The 22,188-nt window shown below is 45.4% G+C and overlaps 1 protein-coding gene across 1 annotated transcript in view; it reads left to right on the forward strand.

Annotated features, from left to right (window-relative positions):
* The first annotated feature begins 564 nt into the window (after positions 1-564).
* The window catches only part of LOC121501766 (oxysterol binding protein), a 34,116-nt gene continuing 12,492 nt past the window's right edge, over positions 565-22,188 (forward strand). The window contains exons 1-9 of the mRNA XM_041774155.1: positions 565-1,080; positions 5,396-5,604; positions 7,651-7,901; positions 13,054-13,252; positions 13,458-13,560; positions 13,881-13,935; positions 14,120-14,251; positions 19,115-19,360; positions 19,634-19,754. Coding sequence (XP_041630089.1) covers positions 698-1,080; positions 5,396-5,604; positions 7,651-7,901; positions 13,054-13,252; positions 13,458-13,560; positions 13,881-13,935; positions 14,120-14,251; positions 19,115-19,360; positions 19,634-19,754 — 1,699 coding nt within the window. The 5' untranslated portion in view covers positions 565-697. The remainder of the gene's footprint in view (positions 1,081-5,395; positions 5,605-7,650; positions 7,902-13,053; positions 13,253-13,457; positions 13,561-13,880; positions 13,936-14,119; positions 14,252-19,114; positions 19,361-19,633; positions 19,755-22,188) is intronic.

Consider the following 22,188-nt stretch of genomic DNA (forward strand, 5'->3'; position numbering starts at 1 on the left):
GTCAGCAGCGCCAAGCTCGGTGGTTACAGACAGTATCCGGAACCAATCGTCTCCCAACCCCGTCCGGGCTCTCCACCAACGTGTGAGTGACGTGCACGCCAACCAATGAGAAAGGCAAGTGAGGCTGTGGCAGCGAGACGCCTTCCCTTTTTCCTCAGCTCGTCCAGCAAATGGCAGCAAAGGCTGAGCGGCTGACACCAACCAACCACCAATCCGTAAGGGCGGAAACAGGGACGCAGCGCAGAGCGACGGGAGGGGGTGACGTGGCAGTGACGGGGTCACAAACTGAAATGAGTGGCGGAAGCCCTGGCCAATGGGTGACCGAATTGGCCGGACACTCTGCGGTCTCGGCTGCGGGAAACCACCAATGGGCTCGCACGCGAGTCTGATTGGCCTTCGCCGAAGCCAATCAGCGGCGCGCCTGGAGGACGCGTCCCACCCCGGGCTCTGACTGGGCGGCGTGCGCTGACAGGCCCGAGAGAAGTGCCAATGTCCTGGGGGCCCTCCGCAAGTGACGCTCAGCGGCGCCAATCGGCTGCCTCCTTCCCGGCGGCCGAGCCCTCCTCCCGCGGCGGGCCTGGCGGGGCGGGGACGCTGTGCGGCCGCGGCTGATGCGCTAGCCGTGTGGGGCGCTCCGGGCGGCGACGGCGGCTCTCGTAGGCGGTTCCGGTCCTGTGTCTCGGGGCGGCGGCGGCTCATGGCGGCGACGGAGCTGAGAGGGGTGGTGGGGCCGGGCCCGGCGGCCATCGCTGCTCCGGGCGGCGGCGGCACCGGTCCCCCCGTGGTGGGAGGCGGCGGCGGCGGCCGCGGAGACTCGGGGCCGGGCTCCGGGGCCGCGCTGGGCACGGTGACCGCGGCGGCGGCGGCGGCGGCGGCGGCGGCGGGCGGCCCGGGCCCGGGCGCCGGGGGAGTGGCGGCTGCGGGCCCGGCCCCTGCGCCGCCGGCGGGGGGCTCCGGCGGCTCGGGCGCCGGGGGCTCGGGCTCGGCTCGAGAGGGCTGGCTCTTCAAATGGACCAATTACATCAAAGGCTACCAGCGGCGGTGGTTCGTGCTGAGCAACGGGCTCCTGAGCTACTACAGGTAACTGCTTCCGGGGCGCCGACCCCACCGCAGCCCCCGGAGCCGGCCCGCCGCCGAGTCGCCCCAGGCCCCTCCGCCACCTGCGCGCGTTGACAGCCGGCGACGCGAGCCCACCCTCGCGACAGCGAACGCCTTGGGCCTTCCCCCTCGGCTGGGTTACCCGCCCTCGGTGCAGTACCTTCCCCTCGAGCCGATTGTTCGGAGAGTGTCTCCCCTTCCATTGTGTTCCACCGGCACCGCGGTGCAGTGATGAGTTCTGCGAGGAAGGCGCTGTTGTGGGTGCGAAGGGGCGCGTGGAGGAGAGCAAAGCCCAGGCGTGGCTCTCAAGGAACTTAACTGTGAAAAGTCCCAAGCCTTAGCTGTCTCTGCCCAGGCTCCAGAATTCAAGGTTATCAGCAGCCCTTGATGTACCCGCCGTTGCTCTCTCCACCACGTTCAGGCACAAGGACGCCAGGCACAGGGTGGCCTCGGTATCCACCCCTTGTCTCCCTTATCTCTCCCAGACTTGGCATCTGCTTTCACCTTCTGGCCAGCCCGGAGTGGAGATGTGCACTCTAGTGCCGCTTTTATTTACGCTGATCCCACCTCCCCGCCCGTGGGAATGATTTCAATGGTCTGTCCAGTTATTTCTGGAGTCGCTTGGGTGGGTTAGGTTTAAGTTTCATTAAAAGAAGAAGCCGTGTCTTTGGTGTAGTGACTTCTGTTCTACGGTGTTTGTTTTGGAATGTTTCGTATATATTTATGGTGACTCACAGTCTTGCCCTAACTGGAGCATGCTTTTTGGCTACTCGTGTTCCTAGAGACAGGATACAGGGTTTGGGGACAGGACATAAACATTTCCCATGTGCTGGACAGTGTGGATGGTTGCATTGACTCCAAAGGATAATCCTGGGAGTCAGGAGACATTCCCATCTTACTGATGAGGAAACCGAGACCTAGCTGAGCAGCTTCTCCCAAGGATTTGAAACTAGTTCTCTTCACACCAACATAACCTAAAACCCAGGTTAGTGTTACATGAATCAATCAGATAATAGAGATCATTGCCCGCCTATAGCAAGTAAGTTTCTAGATCACATTTACAATGTGTACTTTATGCAAAATGTATAAAAGTCTCCTTTAAGAGAGACGTCTTAATATCATGGCATTCTCATTGAAGTCTTTTTATAAAGACCATTCCGTTTGAGACCCCAAACGCTGGTAAGAACACCTCACTCTATTTCTCCTCTTCTGCAGGTAGTTACCGCCGGGAGAGTTAGGGTGAATGGATCTCTTCCATCAACTCCATCGAATCAGCTCTTAGAGAATTTTGAGGGGAAATTGAAGGTGGGAGTTGGAGTTGAAGTAAGAACACATTCTTATCTAGTCTCTGACAGTGGAAAACGCCTTAGCACGTCCTCACAGCTTCAGCCACATTGTGAACAGTTGTATCATTTACATTATTATATTCAGAACTGATTTTAATTTTAACCTTTCTAAGTACTCATCCAGGATGATCAGTTTAAGATTAGATCACAAATCTAATCTAATCTAATATTTTTAGTGTATTCCAAAGTTTTCCGCTACCTAAGTTCCTGTTTTCCTGTTACACTGACCATCATTCTAATGTTCAATTGATTCATATCCTAACTTATCTTGTAACTCACTATTAACATTGATTGCTTATCTTTAGAAGTTGTGTATCAGCTGAGGGCCTTACTTGTGTGGTCATATTTCCTCGTTCAAGTTCTTACCAGATCCACTTCAGGCCAGTTGATTCTTTGATCAGTACCAGTCTTAATCAATATTGATCTTGGCTGGACATTAAGAACTTGCATGTTGCCATCTCTTCATGATTTGTAACCACTTTCAACTTCTCTCTTACAAGAGCTAGTGGTACCTGTCTGACTACAGATCAAGCTCCTTCTAAAGCATACCAAACCACATGTTGGGAAATGTGCATAGGCCTGTCTTTCCCAGCTGGGATGGTTCCACCCACAAACCAACCAGGCAACAGGAAACAGTTATCAAATCTGTGTACTACCTTCAAAATCACATCAAAGTACTTCCTACCAACTCTATTGGTAGTTTATTCTTCTTAACAGAATTATTCAGGTCCCCATCTCCTTAGGGCTATTTAGCTAAATTGTCATTCCTCCTGCCTTTCATGCCTCCAAAACCTGTTGTCATATCCTCCATTCACCTTTTACAAAATACTATTTTCTTTTTAACTGACATCCTGTACTTCCAAGACCCATTATCCTGTGATGAATTGTCCTGATGGGCTTTGGCGGGCCACTTCCCTCTTTTTACCCATCCTAGTCTTCCTTATGTACACAGTTATATGGATATCCCATTACTTAAAAACCATATGTACAATTCCAGCTTTCCCAGATGCATAGTGACAGAGCCCTAGCATTCGTTTTCCTGACTAGCTTCCAGAGACTGAGTTATTAATTTGGCTGGCCTTTTAAGGGTGCTTTCTAGTCAGAAAGTACCACTTAATTAATACTGTAGTGCCTGAAGAGCTTACCTTGCACTCTGAAAATCATACCTTTCCAGCGCATACACTAATCATTTATAAACATAGGTGTATCTGCCCGAACCCAAGAGCCCCTGAGTCAAGCGTGCCTTACTTCTAGGGTTCCTTGGTATTTCTAAAACTGCTACGGACTTTATGTGATTTGAGAAGCTCCTTGGGTTCACGAAGATGACCCAGGCAGAAGAGATTCCCTAGGAAGTGGCTTGTGAAAAGTACCAACAGATTGTGAGGAATGTGGTACAAAGTCCAAGTAGCACCTTTGGAGGAGAAAGCCTGGGTGAGCTGGCCTGTCAGCTGCAGATCTGAAATTCGGCCTGCATTATTCATAATGTAACTGAAGCTTGGGGATGGGGGGGGAGGGGAGGTAAGAATAGAAAAAAAACAGGGATTCACATTACAGTGTGGCAGGTGCAGACGGTAGAAAATGGCTCAGGCCATTGAGACCCCCCCCCCCGGCCATCCCATACTGCTCATTTGTGCATTTGGGGAAGAAAAACCAGTTTCATGTGACACACTGAACAATAGCAAATCTGTCTTCCTAAGCATAGTAAACACTTTCTCAAACATACCAAGTCTTAGTTTCTGGAGATGGGGTGTGTGTCATTTCTGGCATGCAGGAATTCTGGATGTGCCAGGTGTGTTGGGCCACTTGGCTCCAGTGAAAGGGAAATGGCTCGGCTCTGCACTTTGGCAGTTGGCAAAGGACTTTGACCTCTTTATGTTCCAAGTTGGTCAGGGAAAACTGTGGTCTCAACATGCAGGTTTCTGGGTATAACCAGCAGGTAGTGGGAAAATCAGCTCAGTTTGCAAGGTATACTCAAGTGTGCTAACAGCTTGGTGTTTTATGTGAAGTAGCTTGTTGCCACCAAGTAGTGATGCAAAGTTCAAAAGTTAGTCTATTAATAGAACTGTCAGTAGAGATGGGGAAAATTTTTACACCCAATCCTCTGAGAACAGATTTGCTGAATCTTTCTTAGCTATTAATAGGATGGCTTAGGAGTCCCTACCAATAGAGGTCAGTGGATCTTTGGAAAGAACATATTCCCAAAAGATTATACTACCTGGTGACTCTTCTATGATTATTCTTTCTTAACTCCCCCAGAAGGCTAGTTTTTCCTCTTTCATATCATTTGTGCTGTAGTCAATATTTAGTACCCTGAGCATCTCAGTGCTCTTTATGCTTATGCAATATAATTCTAAGCGTAGTGTGACAGTTCTCATTTGGGCTGAGTTGTAGTTAGGGAGGGGGGGGCGGTGGTTCAGTGTGTGTAAAATGGAGCTATTCTTCCTCTGAGGGGGTGAGATTGTTATAAAAAATTATGTTGCATGAGTTTATAAACCTCTATTTTATAATTATAACTTGCTAAATAAGAAGTAATCCCTGACTACAAAAGGGCACGAGGGAACTTTATGGCATGATGGACATGTTCTATATCTTGATTGTGGAGTTGGTGACACAATTGTATACATTTGTCAAAACTCACTGCTTTATACACTTAAAATTGCTGAATTAACATTGTATGTCGTTAAACTTCTGTGAAGGCTATTTCTAAAAAGCCGAGGGTGAGAGGAACAGCAGAGCAATACAGTCTGACTCAGAAACCCCACTTAATGTCTGTGAAAGGAAATCCCAACTGGTCGTTTCTGGAACTTTAGGGAGCTGTGTGAGGGAAATCGTAGAGCTTGCTGTTTCCCAAGGCTGCTGTATTTTCGGAAGGCTTAGAGCTACGAGAAGACAAGGAAGGATAAACCACCCATCCACTTTCCACTTGGCTTGCCTTTGTCTCGTTATTGCAGGTCAAAGGCTGAAATGAGACACACCTGCCGGGGTACCATCAACCTCGCCACAGCCAACATCACCGTGGAAGACTCATGCAACTTCATCATCTCCAACGGGGGCGCTCAGACCTACCATCTGAAGGCCAGCTCGGAAGTGGAGCGGCAGCGCTGGGTCACCGCCCTGGAACTGGCCAAGGCGAAGGCTGTGAAGATGCTGGCAGAATCGGGTAGGGAGCTTCCTATTTGCCCCTCCTAGACACTATCACCATCTCTTAGATGACTCAGGCTTCTCCTCATTATGCAGCATTTCTCCTGGGTTGGTGGTGTGCACCTGGGGCCAGTTCTACCCTGCAGGGGTCATCAGGCAGTGTCTGGAGGTGTTTTTGTGGTCATAGCTGAGGGACGGTGGTACTCTGGGCTTCCAGTGAGTGGAAAGGGGAGGCTGCTAAGCCTCCTCCAGTGCACAGGACAGCCCTCACAACAAAGAGTTATCTGGGCCCAAATGTCAGTAGTACCGAGTTTGAGAAACTCTGTCCTAGAGCCATGATGGCTGTCCTTTTGGCTAATGCCATTTGACTATCTTAACATTTCGAGAAAGAAATATTTTATTGCTAGGGCCATCTTATGATTATTACAACTCGTGGTTTGGTTCTATCTTTACTTCTTTTTCTCATGGTGTTTTCTTACTTAAGGATCTTTTAATGGAGTTGAAACAGACAGTCTTTGTAGATTGCGAGAAACATTATATGGGATTCTTTCCATGAAAACTCTTCATTTTGCTACCTTAATTTCACGAAAAAGAGCGATCTAACCAGGTTTTGATTTTTCTTCAAGGAGAATCGTAGGATTTCCCGTGCCCCACTTATTGATAGTTTAATCACATTGAGCTCTTCCACTCAGCTGACCCGGGTGATTACCTGCAGGTTTTTGTTCATCTCTTGTTTTCTTATCCCCTGTCCTCTCCCACACCGTATTTAGTATCTATTAAACAGTGAAAGGAAAATTCACTGCTTTGTGAGTTTTTTTTTGTAATGGGTTGTATTTTGACTTTAATCCTGCCTCTTGGACTAGCAGATAGGAAAGGCCTTTTCTTCTTTCTTTTGTTTTGGTTTGAGTGCCGATGTTAGCTCCCCCAAAGGAAGTGACATTGCTAGAAAAGCATTTTGCAGTTGCAGAGTGTTGGGTATAAACGTAATAGCGAGAAGTACAACATAGCTCTCTATTTGACATACTGCTTGGAAGGTCCTTTCATAGAGGACCTTGCATTGCTTTCAATGCAGGGTGGCTTTAGTGTCAAATGAACTCATCACAATGTTCCTGAGGTCTCCTTTGGAGAAGGTAAATTTACTGAGTCTTTTGGTGATGTGGACATTATTTACAAAGCCAGACTGCGATTCTCAACCCACTTCATACAGGGCTTGCCCATCACCCAGTGGATGGTGGTGGATTTGGAAGTAATAATCAGCTTGGACCAGATTGGAATCCTCAGACTTGAGTTACAAGGCTCATTTGTTCATTTCCAATCCCAGGAGCCATTTAGCTTCTCCATTCTGTCTTGCAGGGATCATTGGTTGTCAAACATCAGTGTGCATTGGAATGGCCTGGGCAGCTTATTCAAAATGCAGGTTCCTGGGCCTTGCTTCACATCAGCCAAGTCAATTTCTGGGGTGGGGCCAGAGCCTTGGCACCTTGAAGAAGATCCCCAGGGGTGGGGGATGGGGAAATTGAATGTAGGTGGACAGACTTTTAGTTATAAGTAAATATTGGGGATGTAACATACAACATGATGACTACAGTTAACACTATATGGTATATTTGATAGTTGCTAAGAGAGTACATTGTAGAAGTTCTCATCACAAGGAAAAAAACATTTTTTTCCTTTTTTTGTGTGTCTATATGACAAGATGGATGCTAGTAAATTTTTTGTGGTCATCATTTGGCAATATATGTTGGTCAAATCATTATGCTTATACAGTGCTGTATGTCAGTTATGACTCAGTAAAACTGGAAGGAAAAAGAAAAGCATGAGTGAAATACATGCTTGCACTTGTGCGCTCTGGAGGACAAAAAGGAAGGACCACCCTGGGTGTTTGTGGTACAGGTGGGCTGTGGAGCACATCCTAGTCATGTTGTCTGGTGACAGCAAGCTCTCAGGTGATCAAAATGCACAGCACGAGGCCTGCTGGTTTAGTTGTGGACAGAGCTGGCAGGGTCTGACTCTTAGCTCTGGAGTCACATAAGGAGCCTTATCACTCACCTTTTGGCTCCTATAGATGAGTCAGGAGATGAAGAGTCTGTCTCACAAACGGACAAGACGGAGCTCCAGAATACCCTCCGGACGCTGTCCAGCAAAGTGGAGGACTTGACCACGTGCAACGACCTGATAGCCAAGCACGGCACGGCGCTGCAGCGCTCCCTCAGCGAGCTGGAGGCCCTGCGGTTGCCTGCCGAGAGCAACGAGAAGATCAAGCAGGTCAACGAACGGGCCACGCTCTTTAGGATAACATCCAATGCCATGATCAACGTAAGTGCAGATGGCGCTTGTGTGGCCTTTTCATTCTTTCCCTCTTACAAGGGTAATTCTCCCCGGATGCCAGGGAAAATTGTCATTGACAAAGCACAGAACAGTAGGTCCTGTTTCACTGCTCAGGGGATTCGAGTCACATTTCTTGTTGCATGAAATAGAACAGGCTGCACCAACGGAATGACTTTCACACTCTGCTCTGACAGTCCACACCAGCCTGGGAATGAGTGAGGAGTCCGGAGGTCTAGCCTTACTTCTGCAGCCAGCAGGACCTCTGATAGTGATGGAAGTAGAGTCCCCTAACCTCTGTGGGTTGTGGTTTTATTTATTTGTTCTTATCTAACTTGATTTGTTGGATGTGAGTGATCTCCATGGATCCTTTCCACTGCGGTGTGTGAGCTGCAGGTACTTTGCTAGTGCATTCTGGCCTACAGTGTGGTAACTGGGGCCAGCCAGGTTATTAGGGAGAACTTTATAATACTAGTTAGTCCCATCTCTAGTCCTTGATTTCAGAGGTAGTTCTGGGTCCTAGACAAAGTGCTCAAATTTGGGTACTTTGCTTTCAACAAGAAGGGACCGGTGGTCCTGCCTCCTTATGACTCCAGCTTCGGGTGGCTGTTGGTGGAATGCTTCAGTTGCTTGAGCACTGGGCTCTAGGTAAACTCAGAGCACTGCGGGCATCTGGGATATATTTCAGATACTGGCTGATAGGTATGAAGTGAATACATAGTTTGTTTGTTTATTTATTTATTTATTTATTTATTTATTTTTGTGAATACATAGTTTAATAAAACACTACTGTCTCAGGGTACCTGAGTGCCTTAGTCAGTTGAGTGTCTGTCTTTGGCTCAGATCATGATTCCGGGATCCTGGGATGGAACCCTTGTCAGGCTCCCTGCTCAGTGAGGCGTCTGCTTCTCTCTCTCCCTCCACCCCTCCTCTTCTGCTTGTACTCTGTCTCTCACTTTCTCTCTCTCTAAAATAAATTAAAAATCTTTTTAAAAAATTAAAATAAGATAAACAGCACTGTTTCTTCTCTACTGGTGACTGATTCTCACCTGGCAAGTTGTTTCAGTTAACTTGCACACAAAAACACCAGAGGATGTGTCCTAAGGCAAGTGAGAAGAGTATTCTGAGAAAGGAGTTATGCTGGATTTTCCCCCTGTCCAAATAAATGGGATGATATTACTTCACTGGGTCCAGATTTTCCCTTGTTCAGGAAGTGATACTAAGACGTCTGCTTGGAACTAGTTTAGTCCACGTGGCTTCTAGAGATCAAAGGTCTTTTCTTGTGACAAGGGGAAAATTCATTTTTTCACACTTAAAACCCCTTTGTTACTCAATAGAAAGTTGTGATGACCTTGACTTTCATATCATTGCTGAAATGTTGAATGTTTTCTTCAGTGCTCTGATTCACACACCAGGTAGAAGAGACTAATCATTTTTGTCCACTTAAGGAAGCTCAGCTATCTCCCAGGACTGGTCTGCCGATCAGCACAACTGCTGGTGTTTCTAATGCCTAATCATGTGCTCTTTTTCCAAATTGTCCCACTTAACTTCCCAGTGACTGTGTGCCTGTTTTTCAGGTCCTCTTATGATCAGGAAAACCTCATAAATCAGACAGGTCAATTGACCAATAGTAAATAAAGGTACTTTTTAAATTGAACAGCTCAGGAGACAACAGTCTCCTGACACTGGATGTTGCCTTTATCCCTGCTTCATGGCAGTTCCTGTTCTCCTCTGATGTGGAAAAATTAACTAACTCAAACATCTCTTGATTAAAAAATTTCTCATAAAACTGAAACTCAGTCTGGATTTTTCTTTCAAAGAAAGTTCCATCTTTGTTCCTTGGGGAGTTGTTCTTCCCCATGTTGTAAATGTTTAGAGTTTGTGTCCAAGATAACGATCCTTGGGCAGCCCCGGTGGTGCAGTGGTTTGGCACCGCCTGCGGCCTGGGGTGTGATCCTGGAGACCTGGAATTGAGTCCCACGTCGGGCTCCCAGCGTGGAGCCTGCTTCTCCCTCTGCCTGTGTCTCTGCCTCTCTCTCTCTGTCTATGAATAAATAAATAAAATCTTTAAAAAAAAAAGAGAGAGAGATAACGATCCTTCGGAAATCGGAGGTAAGTTCTGTTTTTTTCATTCTCTTCTCTCCAGTGCACTGCCTTTGCCTCCCTCAGAGCTGGTTGCTGCTTGAAATGCATTTTTTATCCTTGTGTTGTTTCCTTGATATCTTTTAGGTGATAGTGCCAAGGCCTCAATGTTAACATGCTAACTTCACCTCTCAAAACAGGCAGTTTTATCAAAGGAGGAATACATTTCACTCAATTTCTTGATTGCCCAGGACATAGCTGTTCTTACTACTAAGAAGAATCTAAGAGTCTAACCAGGGAAATAAATTTGATACTGTTAGTGTACCTATTTGCTTATTCAGCAAACATCTGTTGAGCACCATCTCTGTTCTAGGCACTGTGTGAGGGGATAGAAAGCAAATGTGGCTGTGGCCCTTGCCCTCCAGGAGATTATTCTCTAGCGAAGGGCCAGAGAAGTAAACGGACCATTATAGTGTGCGCCAAGTACCATGATAGAAAGGAGCACAGGCTGTGATGACGTGGTACATTGGAGGTATTGATCTCAGACCAGGCAGATTAGAGAAGGTTACTCCTCCTCTAAGTTCTGAAAGACAAGAGTCTTCCTTTTTTTAAACTTTTTTTTTTTTTTTTTAATTTATTTATGATAGTCACAGAGAGAGAGAGAGAGGCAGAGACACAGGCGGAAGGAGAAGCAGGCTCCATGCACCGGGAGCCCGATGTGGGATTCGATCCCAGGTCTCCAGGATCGCGCCCTGGGCCAAAGGCAGGCGCCAAACCGCTGCGCCACCCAGGGATCCCTTTTTTTTTTTTTTTTAACTTTTTTTTTTTTTTTTTGAGTCTTCCTATGGAAAAAGACAATGTAGAGCTTGAGGCCCTGAAGTCCAGCTGCCTTAGCTAACTATCTATATAACGAGCTTCCTCTGTGAACTCAATTCCTTTTCTATAAATGGTGATGATACCAGTAGTTGCTCAAAGGATTGTTGAAAGGCTTCTATTAGACAATTACTGTAAAGGGTTCAGCAAGTGCCTAACGTATCATTGTCTTTTGTCTTTCACTAAACTTTAGTTACGGTCAGTATCCGGTCAGCATCTGTAAAAGAAATGAAGGAGAAGAATTGATCTAGGTAGAGGTGTGGCTTATGTGGATCCCTTTCCTCTCTCCCAAAGTCTGGAAGTGACTAATTGAGGGTTAGAACAAGGAAGTAGCTAGAGATAAGGCTGGCAGGGATTAAGTGTGGGGGAGGGGATGGGGTACAGATCCTACTAAATGGGCTTGGTAGAGTGGATTAGAAGAGGATAAGACCGATTTTGATGCAGGCTTAATTATAATAGCTAACACCTTATTGAACGCTTACTGTGAGCCTCAGATTTCTAAGTGCTTTACACATAAAGCGACAACTCTGAGATAGTTGCCATCATTTTTTATTTACAGATGAGGCACAGATGGGTTAAATAAATAACTTGCCCCAAATTCCATAGCTAGATAGTTGGTTGGAGCTGTGATGACAGCCCCAACACCAGCAGAACTCCTCTGGGTGTGGAGGATGGAAAGAAGTGTACACAGACCCCAGAAATATTAAAGAAGAATCAATAAGACTTGATAATCGGAAGTGGGGAGGGAAGAAAAATTAAGAATCCAGGGTGCCTCCTAGTTTACTTGCTTGGGCAGGGGAAAGGGCCCTGGTACTGTTCCTGGCATGGAGAGTAAACACCCAAGGGAGAAGCAGAGTCCGAAAAGGAACGTGGTGAGTTCACTCTGGGATCCAGTGATTTTGAGATCACCTCGAGCCATTGGACAGACAGTTGGATATTCTGCCTCCGTGAATGCAGAGCTGGAATTACTGATTTTGTAATCATTAGCCTATAGGCAAAGGTTGAAACCATGGGAGTAGATAATCTGTTTATCTTTTAGTTTCTCCATAACAGGGCATACATAGACTTTTAAGCTTACGTTGCCTCCTTCATTATTAAGCAGATTTTGTCAGGCTCCTAGTATGTACAGAGCAACTAAGTTCGGATTTGGAGAGATGTATATAATTAGGGTATAAATGGTATCTTCAAGTCCCTCATAATCCACCTGGAGAGACAAAATCAGTCACAATACTGCTGTGGATGATTTAAAACAGAAGTGTACACAAAGTGCTATGGAAATGCACAGGAGAGATTGGCAGCTTACGAAATCATCGAAGAAGTAACATTTGCCATAGATCTTAAAGAATGGAGAGGACTTGGCCAAGTTGAGGAAGTGGGTAGGAAAGGGCATTCCTGGCAACACAACTAGCATATGCGTGCAGTAGCAGGCCCAAAAGAACTGTGTGTCCAGGAGATGGAGAGCCGGTCAGTGTGGCTCCACCATCAGGTGCAGGGGTAGGTCTGGCTGCCTGAGGAGGAGGATCCAAGGCAAGTGGTGGCCACCTGAAGGGCCCTGGACGTTCAACCCAATAGTTAGGTTCTCAGTGGGGAGCCAGTGAAGGGGATAATGTGATCAGGTCTGTGTTTTGTCTGTAGATCCCTTCTTTGATGCCTCAGGTAGGCTTCTAGTTTTTAAGGTTACCTGTTTCTCTTCAAAAATAAAAACCAGTTACTTTTCCCCATTTTGATCTAATTCAAGGCTGACCCCCTGTTCTCAGCATCTGAATTCATCAACTTTGTGACCTGAGTGTGGTCAGGAATATACTGAAAGCAGTTACCCTTTGCTTCTCCTCATCTTTTCCTTTAGTTAGTATTGCTGCTTTTGGTTCAGTTCACATAGTTGTCCTTTGCGATGTTGCCACAAATACTTTGTTTAGGTTTGCTGCTCACTTGGCATTTGTTTAGTCCCATGACCAGGAATATATAAAAGAACCATGACAACCATGTTCAGTTTTTTTTTTTTTTTTTTCCTGCGGTTGACCTTGATTTCATCACGGAGCTGGCTGTCCCTGATACTGTGGAATAACAAGGAGTCTTTTACTGTAATTTGCTAAAATTCCTAGAACAAGGTTACTTAATGGGCTGATAGAGGCCTGAGGGAAATCTCTGACTAGCTGTGTTGAGCTGACACAACCCTTTCTCCACACAGGCCTGTAGAGATTTCCTCATGTTAGCCCAGACCCATAGTAAGAAATGGCAGAAGTCCCTTCAGTATGAAAGAGACCAGCGTATCCGGCTGGAAGAGACCTTGGAGCAACTAGCAAAGCAACACAATCACCTGGAGAGGGCCTTCCGGGGGGCCACTGTGCTGCCGGCAAACACTCCTGGCAGTGCTGGTTCTGGAAAAGGTAGGTCACTATGAGCCAGGTGGTTTTCTGCTGTTGATAGAAGAACTGCAAACTCTCCAGGATGGGTGACCTGTGCCAGGGAATTAGAGCTGTTTATTTCTGGTTCTACCATGTGTTGCCATGTTGGTAGTCAGCATGGTAAAGATCCTGCTGGGTTTTTGGTAAACAGAGCCAAAGTAAACAAGTGGTTTTCCTCTCCTTGCAGATCAGTGCTGTTCTGGCAAAGGAGACATGAGTGATGAAGATGATGAGAATGAGTTTTTTGATGCTCCTGAGATCATCACCATGCCTGAAAACTTGGGCCACAAGTAAGTTGTCCGTGACTCACCCCAGAATGAACACATCTTGACCATCAAAGTTGAGAAATGTTTCAGTGGGATTGTTGAAGTTGTCAATGTTAACCAAGATCTGGACCCTTCCTTAAATGAGTGGAAAACTGCCAACTTGTTTACATGAGCAGGTTCTCCAGAGATGTTTAAATTCATGTATATTCTAAGTGTTGTCATTTAGTCACCCGTTCCGAAGTTTGCACAACGTGCTTTGCGTTCCGCTTTGTAGAGACCTGGCGAGGACCCAACTATAGTTGTTGATCTTTGTTCTGATTCTCACATGTTTCCCACCTGTGTAGACGTACTGGCAGCAATATCAGTGGGGCCAGCAGTGACATCAGCCTGGATGAACAGGTGACTCTCATTTGGGTGCCATCGGGTGAGGGACGTGGGTGTGATTCCCAAGGATTTGCTTATAAGGCACTGTGAGATACTGATTCTTTTTTTAATACGGGGGGTGGGGGGTGGGAGGGAAGGTTATAAATACTGGGTATTCTGTTCCTTGTGGATGATTGAATGGCTCTGTTTTTGCCCTTAGTACAAGCATCAGCTGGAAGAGACCAAGAAGGAAAAGAGAACTAGAATACCATACAAGCCAAACTATAGCCTCAATTTATGGAGCATCATGAAGAACTGCATTGGAAAAGAACTCTCAAAGATCCCCATGCCGGTGAGGTTCCTGCACATCTGGGCCTGCCCAGAGAGCCTCTCAGGCCTCTTGGGCCTCAGTGGGAAGAGTGCTGCCGTGACGGTCCCACGCACTTGAGAGGCGGTTTGTGCGTGGCATGGCCTTTGTTACCCTTATAATCATAAACTGTGCCTGAAAATCAGCTGCTTTAATGTAGTCTGTAGATCTGGTGTGTTTCCAGATCACTTAGAATCAGATGCATTTGTTTAATGGCAGTTATATATGAGCAGATTCCTAAGCTCGGTGTGCTGGCGGCATGCACAAATAAATCTAGCACAGTTTTTGTTTTTCTTTTTTTTTTTTTTTTTTTTTTCAGTTTTTGTTTTTCTAAAAGCATGTAGCTGAAAACAGAAGTGCAAACAGGTACAGAATTTTACTCTCTATGGTAGCACTAATGGGAAGTGCTGGCCATACACAGCTTGGGAAAGCACAGAAGCATAGAAGCAAAAAACAGTCCGTTCACTATGGGAAGATGAGGACCATCTCCATGATGAAGTTGGTGTTTGGACTGACCTCCTTGCCTCCCGTCTTGCCCTCCTCCAGTCTGTCCACACTGCTGCCAAAAAGACCTTTTTAAAATTACAAACGTAGTCATGTTACTCCTTTGCCTAAAATCCTTAACTGGATCCTTTTTGGCTTTGAGAGTAGTCCAGTGGGCCTGGTACTTCCTCCCTTGGACCGGGCTCCACCTACACTGGTGATCTAGTCATTCAGAGTCACGTTCAGGTATGCGGAGGCATCTTGGTTTTTCTCCCCCTTAGGGCATTTGCACAGACTGCTCTTTCTGTCCAAACTTTCATCAGCTCCCCACTCACCCTTGCCGCTTCTCTTTTCCTGTGGCTAATAGCCTTCAGGCTTCAGCTCTACCATTATCTCTTTAGCAAGCTTTCACCCATGCATCCGGTCAGGGTGAGTTGGCTCTGCCTTGTGTTCCAACAGGTTGTGTTCCAACATTGCTCACTCATTACATGAGCATTTACTGAGTGCCTACCGTTTGCCTGGTGTTGTACCAGTGTGTCTGTTACACATAGGATCAATTTAAAGAAGCAAAGCCAAAATCTGTTTGTCTAAACCCAGGGTTTGCAAACTGTGGGCCTCAAGGCCAAATCTGGCTGCTATCTATGCAGTCCTCAAACTAAGAAGGGTTTTTGTATTTTTAAATATTTCAAAAGAATGGAAAAGAGGACATGATGTGAAAATTACATGAAATTTAGATGTTAGTGCCCCTCAAGTTGTGTTGATACACGGTGACTGTCGTTCATGCACTTTATTGTCTGTGGCTGCTTTCATCCTATAGCAGTGTTGAGAAGCTATGACAGAGACCATATGGCAGTGTCATATGGGATAGTAAATATTTAGGCTTTGAGGGCCATACAAATATTTACTATCTAACCTTTCACAGAAAAAGCTGGCCAACCCCTGCTTTAAACGAATACTAGCTTAACTCATTCTCATGTTAAAGTCCAGAAGTTGGGGATCCAGTGTACCATTCTCTACACTCTCAGGACTGGGCTTCTTTCTATCCTGTTGCTCTGCTATCTGTGGCCTCAGTTTCTAAGTCTGAAGTGGCTGCTCCAGCTGGAACCATCAGCGTCTCATTCCAGTCAGCAAAAAAAGAAGGGAAGAGAAGGGCATGCCCTGTCTTTTACGAGTGCTTCCTGGAAGTTGCATGAACTAGTTTCACTTCAGTCTCTGGCCAGAACTTAGTTATATGGCCACAGCTAGCTGGAAAGGAAGATTCCTACTGTCAGTGGCATGGCCTAGTTAAACATCGGGGGATTCTGTTTTCTTGCAGAAGAAGGAAAGAATGGGGGGGGGGGTAGCATACAGAAAGTATTCTCCTCCCCTCCTGGGTCTCAGGGACCAACGTGGCTTCTGCCTCTCCACAGACTGCATTCCTCATGGGTTGGGATTGTGTCTTACTGGTCTTCATATCTTTTTTTTAAAGATTTTATTTATTTATTCATGAGAGACACACACACAGAGAGAGACAGAGACACAGGCAGAGGGAGAAGCAGGCTCCATGCAGGGAGCCCAACGTGGGACTCGATCCCAGGTCTCCAGGATCACACCCTGGGCTGCAGGCAGCGCTAAACCGCTGTGCCACTGGGGCTGCCCTGGTCTTCATATCTTTGATGCTTAGCCAGTGCCTGGCACATATATACTATTTAGCAAATGTTGAAGTAATTAATTAACTGGGTCTTAGAAAACAAATAGATTTATACGGAAGTGTGTAGGACTTTTGTTAGAAAACTGTTAACAAGAAAAGGCCATGAGTTAGCACCCTATAGACACATAAAAGCATTGGTTTACTGGGGGCCTAAAAAGAAGCCCCACTTTCCTGGTGTCTTACAAAAAGTAGTGGGGAGGTGAGCGGGAAAGGCAGTTCCTGCTCAGAAATAGCTTCTGAATATGGGTGACCTCGCTGTCTCCTTTACCACTAGTTCCTTGTTGACATTGCCATGGCAGGTGTTCGGTTCTCTGCCTGTTTGCCCAAAGCTCTAGTCCTCGCCCTCTGCCTGCACTGCGATGCGTCACGGGAGAGCTGGTTCCTCTAGGCTATTTCTCAGGCTTCCGTGCTTTGGCACCTGGCTGGGCTCCATCAGGGTGAGGTGCCAGTAGGAGTTTGCGGGGGACCCTGGCCATGCCTTCTCTCCTGGGCAGTGCTTTGGCAATGGCTGTGTGGCTTTGGTTTCCTTTGGACAGGCCCCCTGAGGCTTCAGCTACTGCCGAGTGCCTCTGGCCTCTGCGCCATGGTTCTACCACTGCCTCTCTTTGTTCCTCCAGCCCCGTGCTCATGGCCTCCTGCTGTTGTGATCTCCAAATTGTCTTCCTCGGCCGGCTAAGTCTCCATCAGCCGTGTAATGAATTCCTTCCTTCCTTCTGCTTTAATTCGCGGATTCATTTGTTTCCCTGTTGGGCCTCTGGGTGATAAAATGACCAATATGAAAAGCTTGGTGCCTTTAGAGAAACTTGGGTTCCTGAAACAGTTGTTGGTGGCCAGGGCAGTGTGTGCGTGTGTGTGTGAGAGAGTGTGTGTGTGTGTGTGTGTGTGTGTGTGAGTGTGAAGAAGAGCTAGGGCTTACGGATGCACTGATTGTAGGCCCAGGCTGTGCCCATATGTCTTGTAGCCACCCGTGGAGCACATACCCATCCCATTTTCCTCAACATGCATGCAAGCATTACTTCACGTGGCCTGAAACTCTGCCAATGAGAGGTTTTGTTGGCGTAGTTTCTAAGTACCTTCCGTAAAAAGACTCTTGAGGATTTGAGCCGTATTAGTCCATTACCCCTCTGTATGCATTTTTTCTTCTACTGTTCTTCTCTAAGTATCTCTCAGTATTGAGAAGGATTTTGTAGTGTGACCCCGTTTTAGTTGAAGCAGGGTAGGTCCTAATGTTGTGTTCTAATGTTGGTGCAGTGGCTCTGCATTCACTGGGAAATTTCTCATGGAGAAATGCTGGGTGTGTTTCTCAGAGAAAAAGCAGACTCTAGCCTGTTTTTTGTTTTTTAAATGTATAAATGCATAGAAACAAACATGAAAATATAATGGTTATCTTTGGGTAATGGCATCTCAGATAAATTTTTTCCTTTATACTTTGTAAAGTTTGTTATAGTGGAAATTACAAGATACTTCACAATTGAGAGGGCAGTGAACACTGCGGGGTAGTATGTGGTTCAGGGATTGGTGGGTAGGAGGTTGGACAAAAATGCAGAAAAAGAGGTGGGATCGTAGGAAAGAGAAGTGTTTTTGTTTGTTTGTTTTTGCTGAAATATTGCTCTAGGCCAGCTCTATTCAATAGAAAGGGAATTGTTTTCCTCCTTCCTCTGTTCTCTGGATACAGGACTCAGGCTAATGATATGCAGGCTTGTTCAGCGAGATTGTTGTATTGTAAAGCTAAAGTAAGCTTTGTGGGCTAGCCTGGGAACCTAACCTGTTTTTACAGTAATTTTTTAAGTAGTAAAGTCATCTTAAATTTCAAATAGGCAATTTAGAAGCTAACTCTTTTTTGGGGGAGTTGGAGAGACAGTGTCTCTTATGTTCACATCTCTTTATACCCAGTGGGTAGTATAGGGTCTGGCACACATGAGGGCTCAATTAAGGGTATAAATGAACATCTTCTCCCCAACAGAAGCACACACACACATACTTGCTTTATCCTGCAGTTGAAAGCCCTAAGTTGGCTTTGAAATGTGAAAGGCAGAAACACTCACAGCCCTAAGTTAACCCCTGTCATGAGCACTCCAGTCCAGAACACAACTGTCCAGCCTCAGAGAAGAAACCAGAATCCTGCCCTGATAGAGATCTGAAATAATCATTAGCAATCATCTTGTCTAGGAATAGAAGCTAACTTTTGTAATGTTTTCTTTTCACCAGTCAGGAAAAGCCTCTACTTATAACTTATTATCCTTTATTTTCTTCCTCAAGAATTTTAAATGCCTCACTCCCTCTCTGGGTATACTTGTGCTAAAATACATTTCTTCTTTTATTTCATTCTTTCTATACCTATTCGATGCTAGTTTCCTATGGGTAAAGCATCAATGGCTCTCAAACATGCAGTGACGAACAAAGAGGCATGGTTCTGATCTCAAAGAGCTTACACTTAGTGAAATAAATGAAAACTGATTTATACTGCTCATTGACATGGACAGTTGGCCAGGGAGAGTGTGTTACTTATAGGTTAGATCTTAGAGGTGGTCTCCTGAGCAAAGCAAAGGCCTCTTTTCTTCCTAGTGATTTGCATTATCATCTCAACATCTCGATATATCTCTCCACCTACAGATATTCAGCTGTCTCTTATAGATGTGTGGGCAAAATTTTTAAATCTGTTCTTTTCCTGACAGGTGAACTTTAATGAGCCCTTATCCATGCTTCAGCGCCTTACTGAAGATCTGGAATACCACGAGCTGTTAGACCGAGCTGCAAAATGTGAGAACTCTCTAGAACAGCTCTGTTATGTTGCAGCTTTCACCGTGTCCTCCTACTCCACTACTGTCTTCCGTACCAGCAAGCCATTCAACCCACTCCTTGGGGAGACCTTTGAGCTAGACCGCTTAGAGGAAAATGGGTACCGTTCCCTCTGTGAGCAGGTAAAGGAGCCTCGGGACTGTGACACTTTTACTATTTAAAGAAAGGGATGTCTTTTTGGTTGTTACCCCCGGGGGTTACCGTTTGTAGAAATTCCATGCCTGTCACCCCAGACTGCCTTCTTTTCCTTTAGGGCTTCAACACTGGAGGCCCTGGTACTCACCTACTGTTGTGAATATAAAAATGTCAAGTGTGCACTTTGGGTGTTTATCACCAATTCAGAGGCAGTATCTTTTCCTTCTTCTGTCTGAATCTGAACCACTGATTTCTTCAAGGTGAGTCATCATCCCCCTGCTGCTGCACACCATGCCGAGTCCAAAAATGGCTGGACATTGCGACAGGAAATAAAAATCACCAGCAAGTTCCGAGGCAAATACCTCTCCATCATGCCCCTCGGTAAGGCCTCCGTCTTTTATGAATGAAAGATCTTGATCTTCTGGCATGAAAAAAGTGGTCACTGGGTTAGCAATCAAGGGACTGGAAGTCTGATTGGGGCACTGAACTGTACTTGCTAGCTTTGGGCAGGTCATTTCACTTCTCAGCTCTCAAATGAATGAGGAGGCCTGAGAGTCTTTAAGGAGCCTTTCAGTCATAAATGCTTCTTGTTAGCTATCTCTAATAAATCTCTAAGTGTGATTTTAGAATAGAAAATCTAGCATGCTTAAAACTCTTACTCCTAGCTGGTGGTGTTGTCCCCATTACTCGAGCTATCAGTTTCACTCCATGAATCACAGCTCTTGTGACTGTAAGGTTAGGTCTCTTGGACAGTCCCTCCCCTTTTTCTCTCCTTTCTTCCCTCTCTCTTCCACTACTGGGAAGGGTGAGGTATCATTTATATAATGGCTGAACTCCAGGTAAGTTGAAACTTCATTTTAAAAGATTTTGTTGCATGACAAGTTAATTGTGCACCAAGATCAAAAAGATCAGGCCTGGGAATAGGAATTCTAATATGCAGTGTTAGAGAGTCTGTACTTTAAGGGAAATGAGATTATTCGCCAAGTGTAGTAGAGATCTCAAGGCTCTCTTGAACCAGAGCAGCCACATTTGGCCATGTGTGTCTAGAAGAGTAATTGCTGAAAAACACAAAGCAGACAGAGAGAAACTCAGTAGCTCCCTAGAGACAGAACCGACAGTAACTGCCTAAGCCCCTGGTGGTGTTCCATTTCCCGTTTTAGTCTATCATGAGGCAGCCATAGTGCTGGGCTGGAGTCCTTGTCTTTAGTAAACTCTCCTTTCTCTCAGAAATATAAAATGTAGCAGGTATAGAAATGGAAAATTGTCTAGAAAACAGAAATTAGCCAGAAAACAAATGCAGGAATGTTTGTAATATATGAAAGGAAGAAAAGAAATGAGAGTGTTAGCTCTACTGCCTCGTGGCTAATATGCAGAAGGCTCTTAGATGAAAAGGTGACTGAGTGATTTTGGTCTTGATATTTACTGAGGACCTTAGAAAAGACTCAAATTGCTTAACTGTCTTTGATGATAACGATTTCAGAAGTATTAGGTTAAAAGTAGTAAATCCTGGGATGTTCTCACCTAATTTGCAGAACTAGGATGTTAGTGGTCATATTACAATATGACTTTCATCCATGGAAACATTTCGGAGGCTCCCTGAGGCTCTCCAAAGGGATGGGTTATTTTTAATTCTAAAGAGGGTTGTAAAAAATAAATAAATAAATAAATAAAGAGGGTTGTAGGATGCCTGGGTGGCTCAGCAGTTGAGCATCTGCCTTCAGCTCGGGTTGTGATCCCACAGTTCCGGGATCAAATCCCACATCGGGCTCCCTGCATGGAGCCTGCTCTTCTCCCTCTGCCTCTGTCTCCCCCCCCACCCCGCTCTCTCTTTCTCTCTGTCTTTATAGTCATAAATAAAATCTCTTAAAAAAAAAAAGAGGGTTGTATACATTTTAAAAGTAACGATAAATCTAATAAATAGCAATAAAATAGCAGTAAATCTGTCAGTGATAAGCTATACATTTTCTCTGTGATTTGATGAATCTAGAGTTCCTTAAGGGGCAAGTAACTATATGAACATGATATATGTGGTAGATCTAACTTTTTAGAGTTAAAAAATTATCTTTGATAGGATTCTATTCCTATGGTTATTTAAGGATTCAGGTCACCAGGATGTGTTGTCTTAAGTCCCTCAATCCATTAAATACCAAGTACCTGCCATGTACCAGGCAGGAAGTATAAGTTAACAAAACAAAGATCTCAGCTTTCATAGGGAGATTGAACAAAGAATTAACATAGTGACAGGAAACTGATGTACAGAGAATGGGATTTCCGGGCACTGGTCCTGCAGATGGCTGTATTTAATAGTTTGGATCAGTGACATGGAAGGAGAATCCTGCAGTGAAATTTTCACATTTGCAAGGGCACTCTACTCTCCTAGGGTAAATTGGTAAAACAATAGATGTCACTGAAGAATGATTTATGGACAGGATTGTGAGTAAGCAGATAGTTTTTGGAGGTGGTATAACAAGGAGTCTGAGTCTCCATATAAAATAGACTAGAAAAGTTAGAACCCCTGCAATCTAGAAAGAAGAGTGCTTCTAGAAAACATAATGGAAGTGTGCAAAATGAAAACAGTGGCAGAGAATGCATGTGAATTTGCTCATCAAGTTCCAGGGCACTAGAACCAGGTGGTAGTGCAAAAGGTGAAAGAGACAATTTAAGGCAACTGGGTGGCTCAGTAGGTTAAGCATCTGACTCTTGATTTTGGTTCAAATCATGATCTCAGGGTCATGAAATTGAGTCCTGCATCAGGCTCCTTGCTAAGCATGGAACCTACTTAGGATTCTCAGATTTTCTTTCTCCCTCTCCCTCA

This window comes from Vulpes lagopus, chromosome 11, assembly GCF_018345385.1.
Source record: "Vulpes lagopus strain Blue_001 chromosome 11, ASM1834538v1, whole genome shotgun sequence".
In the NCBI taxonomy this organism is placed as follows: Eukaryota; Metazoa; Chordata; class Mammalia; order Carnivora; family Canidae; genus Vulpes; species Vulpes lagopus.